This window comes from Oryza brachyantha, chromosome 2 (genome assembly GCF_000231095.2).
Source record: "Oryza brachyantha chromosome 2, ObraRS2, whole genome shotgun sequence".
In the NCBI taxonomy this organism is placed as follows: domain Eukaryota; kingdom Viridiplantae; phylum Streptophyta; class Magnoliopsida; order Poales; family Poaceae; genus Oryza; species Oryza brachyantha.
Genome location: NC_023164.2, coordinates 6,471,170 through 6,479,786, shown reverse-complemented (window position 1 = coordinate 6,479,786; position 8,617 = coordinate 6,471,170). Strand labels below are relative to the sequence as shown.

The following is an 8,617-nucleotide window of genomic DNA, read 5'->3' as shown; positions in this document are numbered from 1 at the left end:
TTGCATCGCTCAATTACAGCTGTAGTCTGATTCACATCCCTCAGATGGTAAAACTAGATGCGAGGACTTTCTCAATCATTCAAATCGGGTCAATTTATCACACTCAGCAATTTAAATGGCGTTTTCGTCCAACATGATAAGACAAAATGAACTATTTTCACAAGGGAGTGGCTATATATTACTGGGTGATTTCTTTCTTAAACAATGTAAATTAGTATAATTATAGTGTAACTTCAATTTAACTAGTTACAAATGTAACTAGTAATATAATTAGAATATAAGTCCCGTATAAATAAATAATACCCATAGCTTAGTAGTAGTTACATTGTAATTACATGCTATTTACATTAGAATCACATACTAGTTATATTGCAATGATCTAATAGTTACATTGTAATTACACTATAATTATAATATATTTATATTTAGGTGAATGTAAGGAAAAAAATAACTCGAGTGATTTATAGGAAAACCGTTGACAAATACCACAAGCTATGGCCTATGATCGGCTTAGCAGGGAAGCAAGGAATGTGATCCTACTGCAGAGGTGAATAGTACCGTGAATTTGTACCGATTTTTAACCGTTAGATCAGAAAATGGATGGATCAAATCCGATCGCTATAGTACTGCTACAATGACTACACAGCGCCAGGTATTGTTGCTACAGTATTTATATTACTGTTTATGGATTTTTTTCTTCCGCTTACATGAACAGTGATTCTCCTCTGTTGTAATGCACAGAATCCGGACCCGGGAAGCAATGGTATGGGCCTCTAAGTAGTCCGTACTCACTTTTTTGGGCCATGGATGGATCATTATCTTATAAGAGGCCCAATAGGCCCACATAGCTCTCCTCGTTCTTGCAAGAACCAACCCAAATCGTCCAACCCAGCGGCAACAACTCCGGCGATGCCGCCGCCGCCGCCGGCCGCCGTCCTCGTCACCAACGGCGTCACCTCCCCCCGGGCGCCGCCTCCAGCGGCGTCCTTCCTCGAGGCCACTCCGGGCGCCTACACCACCGCACGCGCCTCCTCCGCGGGGCGCCTCCTCTGGTGGCCCCGCCACCTCCTCCGCCTCGCCGACTCCGCGCGCCTCCTCGCCCGGCTCCACCCTCATCTCCTCGGCCTTGTCGGGCCACCCGGAAAACCGTTCGAGGGTTCTTTTGCTGGGATCGAGCCTCTCGTCAACCGCTCCGTGCGGGTCGCCCTCGAGGAGATGCGGCGGAGACGGCCCGGGGAGGGAATGGCGCTCACGGCGTTGCTCAGGGCCTCTGCGGCCACGGATGACTTGGAGGTGTGCGTGCACCTGGGGGCCTACGTGCCTCCGGTCTTCGGGGAGGCCGGGGCGAGGCTTGCCGTCGCTGGCAGGGGAAGGGACGCCGCCGCCGCCAAGTACGCGCCCTGGGCCAGGTCGCTTTTCTCCGCTCCTCTTCTCCTTTTGCATAACTCTCTTGAGTTTGAAGAGGGAAAAATTGCGCAATTTTCATTGCCTCTGCGTGCGTGTGCGTGTAAAAGGTCAAAAGCTAGTATAATTTTTGCGAGAATTTTAGGTGTTTTTTTGTATTTCCAAATGTCAGTAGTGTTTCTATACGAGCATTGAAGTCATTTCGATGCATTTTTTTCTGTACGTCACGCAGGATGAGAAAGAGCATGGAGAAGATGAGGCCTCCCGGGGTGACGGAGCTCTTGTTGACCAACGATGGAGACCATATTCTTGAAGGCAGCATCACTAATTTCTTCGTTGTCTGCCGCAGGGTGAGCCCCAAAACAATGGTTTTTCTTTGATTCGTTCACTCCAAAGGGTAATGTGATGTATTCATATTTAATGGAATTCATACAAGCTAATAATCCCATCCTAGTGGTTCACTGGTTCTTGCCCATCCGACCAACGGGTAAACAAAATAAAATAAAAGGACAAACTAAAAGGCATGCTTTCCACTTATTTGTTTTCATCCTTGTTGGTTCAATTATGTTTTGGATGGCAGGTGGTAAAAGTTGTTCGTTTTCATGTTTCTTCAGATGGAGGAGCATCAATTGAATGAACCTGTTCAAGTGATGGCTAATAAGTTTGAAGTGCAAACAGCTCCACTGAGTGACGGAGTTCTCCCTGGAATTATACGTCAGATAGTGATGGAGTAAATGTCCTCTTCTTACTTAATTCCATGTACTGCGATTTTCACTTCTAAAAAAATGACCAGATGGCGAATTAAAAATCAGGCTATTGATAAAATAGCTGGAATGAACTCATGTCTAGTTTGAGATTTCCCCCCCCCCCCCCCCCCCCTTCATCTTAATGAAAATTGAAAAGATGTGCGACTCTTCTGCGCATTCCCTGATATGACCATACTTGAGATCAGATTTCCTTCCCCTCAATTTGCATTCTACTTAGCATACTAGGTACAGTGACATAAACTTGAAGTTTTCATGCTTAGGATTGCATCAGTAGGAACAATCTGTACTGGAATCCTGGCTGAGGTCCTATGCACTAGATATAATGCCAAATGTTTAAGCCTTGTAACAGAAGTTTAATTTGCTTGGGCCAGGGTATGTCATGATATTGGGATCCCATTCCGAGAGGTTTCACCATCATGGTCCAAATGCAACCTTTGGGAGGAGGCCTTTGTTACAAGTAAGGATAGTCTTTTCCATACGAAGATTTTGTACATGCTGGGAGAACATAATCTTATGTAGAGCATGGGTGTTCTCTATCTCAAATATATATATGGTATAATAGGTAGCTTAAGGCTTATCCAGCATGTGGAGACTGTTCAAGCTCCTTTATTATGGGAGAACATAGAATCGAAAACCTGGGCTGATGTATCTTGGGAAGTGAAACAATTTAAGGTTTGCATTCTAGCTTTATTTCTTCAGTTTTTTAATCTGTGCCATTCTGCTTTGTTTATTAACCATGGACAGGAACTTAAACCAGGGTGCTGGAAGCATTACCACACAGATAAAGGTTAGTTGTCTAACAGACTGTAGAAAACTTTGCTAGTTCTGAATCTGTGCTTATCTCATATCCAAATTTTAGTGAATGTTTTAAAATAAACTGTGAGAAAAATTCGGTTGTACTGAAAAATATTGCTGTAAGAGTGCTATTAAATTAGCAATTCAGTATCTTCCTTATTTCACCTGGTGATTTACTGATTGTGTTTCATGCAGAGGGAGATATCGAAGAGAGCAGTACAAGAGGAATATGACATAAGAGATCTTTTGTGAGTTATGAGTATTGTCATTAGTTTAGGGTGATAGATGTGGCTTTAATGAGTTCATAGAAGATCAGCATGTCTTTGCTGTTATTTTCATTTATTTTGTTAAATCCTTAATATGTGTTCCACCTGACTGGAGTCTATAGTTGACAAATAAAATCTGTGAATTGACCTTTATGATTTCTTCGGACAAGGTAATCATGGTTTTTGTGTTCATTGGGTTCCATTTAATTTCTTGGCTATTTTGGGTTCTGGATCAGGTGTGCATAACATTAGCATGCATATATCTTCCATTTGTTTCCTTTGATCAACAGACTTTGTTTCCAATTCATACATTTTTTTTTTCTGATAATCCAGGTTTTCATAGTTGTAGCAATGCGGTGTGTATTTCAGCTTATGTGGCAATTATGTTGCTGCTACATTGATTACAAGGAGTTAGGAGTCTAGCAACGTGCCTACAAATTGGCAGCAATAGTTTGTGACCTCTGTTCTCAAGATTGTTTAGGTCTGTTTTGCTTAGCTTAAGGTGCAAATAAACATGAAACAGTTAGCTTGCAGTTCTGTGGTTATAAACCACATGTGTATGCAGGATTAGCTTTTATACTAATGAGGTTTCTTGCTATGGGATATTTTCCCCTTTTTTTCTTGGAACAGTGGATGAGTTTCGTACTGGATAATATTGTCATATTGCATACCTGCAAGAAAATTTTCCAAATAATTGATGGAACCTCAAATATATTTGTGTACCTTATCGATATGCAGATATTTTTGCACTCAAAGAACCCATTGTATGCCCGTGAGTTTGCCATAGGTCTACGATTTGCCATCTACTTTTCCTTAACTTCTACGATTTAACATTGCCGTCCTATTAGCCTCTGTTAGTACTATACAATTTCATCCAAATGACCAGAATACCCCTAGGTCATAAACTTTCAAAATTTGGATAAAAATTAAAATATCTGATTTTAAGTTTTTGGCCAAATTTTAGATGTTTACAACATTATGTTTGTAATATGATATTTCAGAATTTTGATCCAAATTTTGGAAGTTTTTGTCATAAAGGTATTTTGGTCTTTTGGACAAAATTGTACAGTACTAACAGAGGCTAATCGGACGGCGATGGTAAATCTTAGAAGTTAAGCAAAAGTTAATGGTATATTGTAGAATGTGACAAAGTCAATGGCAAATCGTATAATTACACTAAAGTCTGTGGCATATCATAAATTCTCTCTTTTGGATTCCATCATGGACTGAAACTCCACTAGTCGTGGGTCTGATTGATAGTTGAGTGATGGATAGGATAAGAGGCTCCATGCCTTACCATGCTGATGTCAGTGAGAGCCTGCTAGCTAGTGCTCTCTCGGTCTCTCCTCTATTGTGTAGATAGTATATTTTTTATATTCTTGCATTTGCCTGGAACGCAGGGAGATGAAAGATTCCTCGACCCTTAGGTTTCTAGGGCTAGTAACATATATGTTCATGTTGACAACAGTATTAATATGCTCAATAAATAGGCAGCTAATTCTGTTGTTGCCTCTTGGTTTCGAAAGAGGAAAAAGAAATTTTATTGTTGCCTCTGCTCTAGTATAGCTAACTGTAGCAGATGCCACCCCTTCTGCAATTTCTTTGGTACGAGGAACAAGCTTTCAAAATCTTTCATTCGTCAACACAATACTTATAAATAAGATGTAGTTAGTGGGTCTGGGCCATAAGCTTTTAATTTCAAATCACTTTTCATATGCAAGGGCATGGCGAGGAGGAGAATAGTGTATATCGGCAATAGCATGCAAGTGGGAGGACAGGGAAAGATCAGAAATATCATCAAGGTAGGGCACGGAGCATGAACTGGTCAGTCCATGGCTTTATCGTTCACCTAAGATCGAAAATGTGATGTCACATCACTCTTCGAAAATGCTGTACACAATTTTGTTTTGGAAAGGAAAGTGTTCAGCTTCTATGCTTTGTCATCTTATTGCAGTTTTACATGATATGATTAGTCTAATAGCTATTGATATGTTGCAGAGCGTGCTTTGATACTACAAAGTATTGCCCATCTGCCCATGCATGACTATGGAACAAGGTACACTTGTTGTTTCGTCCTGACTGCCTTTTTTACCATTGCTATCCCTCTGATCCTTTTCCTTTTTCCTCAGATCTGATTGCCTCTATCACGTGATGTAGATGGTCAGGAAGATGGTTTCACTAATAATCTCAGCATATACAAGGTCAGCTGAACTACCTTAATATATCATATGGAAAGTTCCATTGCTGCTGCTTTCCTTATCTGACCCATTATTGATGAATTATACGTAAATTGTTCATGCCACACTTCTAAAAGTATGATTTGTCCTAATGCTTTCTACATTAATATTGCTTGTCTCTATTTACGTAACCTTTTTTTTCTTGGTTTGGTTTGAAAGTTAAGGGTGAACAATAACTGGTTTTATAGTTTAATGTGAGAATGGACTGTGATCATAGTTGGACTAAAAATAGGTTTTCCCCTTTTTATATTATGGCCCTGTTTGATTCAGTTTGGGATTATTATAATCTGGCTTATTAAGAGTAAGCTAAAACAAACAAATGGATTATTATTATTATAGATTATTGTAATCTAGAGCCTGGATTACTATAATCTGATAAGCTCATCCAAAGATGCTTATTTTAGATTATTGGGTGGTTTTAGACCAACTGCCCTTCAATACTTTAAAATAATAATCCCCCTTTATCATTTCTTCTACTTTAGCTTATAATAATCTAGCTTATAGTAATCCGACTCAATAATCCAGATTACAATAATTTTTAGCTGAAACAAGCATGGCCTATTTTCATCGCTGTAAGCAATTGTTTATAATCCTACTATTACTGATACAATGGTTTTTGGTTTTGAGAATACATAGAAACATAGTCCCTACGTTTTTGACACCACGGACAACTATCTTCTTCCCATGTAAGTGGATACAGAAAAAGATCCTGTTATTATGTGCATATCTAATCAGTATTATTACTTTGGTTTCTATTTTGTTCCCATGTAAGCGAATAATTTTGTTTCTATTTTTGATGAAATATATTAATTTAACGTACAAACTCCAATTCCAGAATAGATCTAGATGAGATCTGTTGCTGTGCCCGGTACACTTTGCAAATACTTTTGGTAGCTTCTGCTCCATAAATGGTGTCGAGTGTTTTCGAAAGCTGCGTAGGGACTGTATTACCTCCAGTAGATGATTTCTCATACGATCCAATGGTTGTGCTAAACATATAATCAATAATGGACTAATCATGTGTTGAAGTCTTTTTTATACTGAAAAACCATTAGGACATGTTATCTTTTTGGTTCCATCCTGTTATCAACTAGAGTATCCTCCATAGAGGCTACCTGAGCAATTTCCTTTCATAACCTCATCCAATTCTGGGATATCTACAGTATCTGAGAAAAATAGTAATGTTGCTACCCTCAGAAATGGGCTAGATGTCACATGTTCTTTTAGGTGTGTAGGTCATAGAGGTATGACCGTATGAGGTTATGGGTAGAAATTGTTCAGTTAGCCTCTACCATACTTCTCTAATGAGGAAGTTACCTTGCTCTGGCATGAAGAGATTTGTTGGGATAACATGATGGTCCTGAACGCGTGTACAAGCTTAGCTAGAGTTGTCTGATTCTAGATGTGGGTATTGCTAGCGAATGTCTCTTTCTTTTTGGGAGATCCTTTGTATTTGTGGAACTGTAAACTCTGTTAACTAGTCCATGGTGAATGAAAAGCTTTGGGCTGGGGTCGCCTGTCCCTAGGACTAAACAAATAAGAACAAGCAGCATGTATACTAATTATTCGCTATTACATGATGCCACATTAGTGATAAAACAATGCATTTGAAAGTGTCGCATGGAATTACACATGGTTTTCAGTAGTGAAAACAAGCGCTTATCTTACATGGATTTTCCAGCAAAGCAACTAACAGCAGGCTTAACATAGTTTTCGGCTGTTTCCAGCACAAGAATATTTTGGCCACTGTCCCTTTATAGTCCGTTCGTTCTAGATTTTTATGGCAGCTGTTTGTTCATATGGTGTTTTATTGTTTATTCCCTGCAGCAGTTAGCACTTCAAGTTTGCATCTAGTCTAGATCACTTTGCCGACGCTTTTTATGCCGCTGTGCAAATGCTGATGGGCTCCATGCGATTTGTGTGATTTTTTTTGCTGAGCAGGGAAGAAACTGATCCCATTTGATATTGGAATGACGGGTACAAGAGTCAGAACTACCGACTATTGTTTGTTACATCTAGTTCCTAATTTTATTTTGATAAATGGACAGATAGAACATCTACCTGCATTCACTATAAAGAATTTTTTTTTCTGATTCAGTTCATCTAGGTGTTGTTTATGATAGATTGCTACTCGGTCATGCTTAATGTGAGCCTGTGACTATTGATAAGTTGTATGTTATGCTTTATCAGAATAGGATTAGATAGTTGTTAGGATTGTTCTACTACGCTCCTATGCCAACCTCAATTGTTTCATATAGAAATTACCAGTGTATGTGTTAATCAACCTGATGCATAGCCCTGTTTGATGCTAATAATAAACTTGTTTTACTTGTTCAGAACTCATTTTACTTGTTTGATGCTAAGAAATTTGGTAAGAGTGCATGTTCAGAATTTTTTTTACTTGAAAAGGTTTACTGGCCAGACACAATAATAAACTTGTTAGTTTTGTTATTATAATTCACGTCACGTAAAACTGTCTGGGTGTACATGTTCAGAACTTCAGATATAACTATGCTCGAAAAGTTTGTCAGTTTACTAACTAGACATAATAGTTTTGTTAGTTTCGTTAATTAAATTTTCAGATAATTTGTTTTGTTATCACTTAAAATGAGTACTCCCTCTGATTTTCGTTTTTTTATTTGATGTAATTGACTTTTAGATTTATAGTTGACCGTTCGTCTTATTCAAGAATGTTGTGCAAATATGCAAAGTTACAAGTCATTCTTCAATTTTTCAAGTAATAAATCAAATCATAACAAAAAAAATTAATAATTATACTAAGTCAAACATAGACCAAAAATTACTAGTGTCAAATAAAAAAAATTGGAAGGGGTTTGTAAGAAAATGTGAATCATAGTTAAATAAGGTTTATGTTTTACCATGTCTAAGCAGAGAGATTTTTTGTCTTTTGTTCTTCATGCAACAAGGTACCGAACATAGGGATCTGGTGAGACTATCTAGGGGTGATTGTAATAGCATGTTTACAAATGGAAATTATTTTGTAACTAAAATTTTTATAACATGTTCTTGACGATCTAAAATCAAAGGCTATAAAATAAACTATGATGAAAGTCTTAAAATTGACTATAAATTTAAGGTTAAATTTTAGGTTAAAAATATAAATTTTGGTATATAAGCATAAACAAAA

At 38.2% G+C, this 8,617-nt stretch overlaps 1 protein-coding gene across 6 annotated transcripts; it reads left to right on the top strand.

Moving 5' to 3' along the window:
- The first annotated feature begins 845 nt into the window (after positions 1-845).
- LOC102700308 lies at positions 846-7,803 on the top strand. Of its 6 annotated transcripts, XM_040521068.1 has the most exons (12): positions 846-1,409; positions 1,637-1,754; positions 2,019-2,134; positions 2,543-2,628; positions 2,734-2,843; positions 2,929-2,958; positions 3,162-3,214; positions 4,954-5,034; positions 5,231-5,288; positions 5,362-5,433; positions 6,106-6,155; positions 7,411-7,803. In XM_040521068.1, the coding sequence occupies exons 1-8, from the start codon at positions 910-912 to the stop codon at positions 4,973-4,975; spliced, it is 1,035 nt and encodes a 344-aa protein (XP_040377002.1). In that variant the 5' UTR covers positions 846-909; the 3' UTR covers positions 4,976-5,034; positions 5,231-5,288; positions 5,362-5,433; positions 6,106-6,155; positions 7,411-7,803. The 6 variants fall into 6 exon arrangements, with proteins under 6 accessions (XP_040377002.1, XP_040377001.1, XP_040377003.1 ...); XM_040521067.1 differs by having other exon boundaries at positions 6,106-7,803; XM_040521069.1 differs by lacking the exon at positions 6,106-6,155 and having other exon boundaries at positions 2,916-2,958.
- The last annotated feature ends 814 nt before the right edge of the window (positions 7,804-8,617 follow it).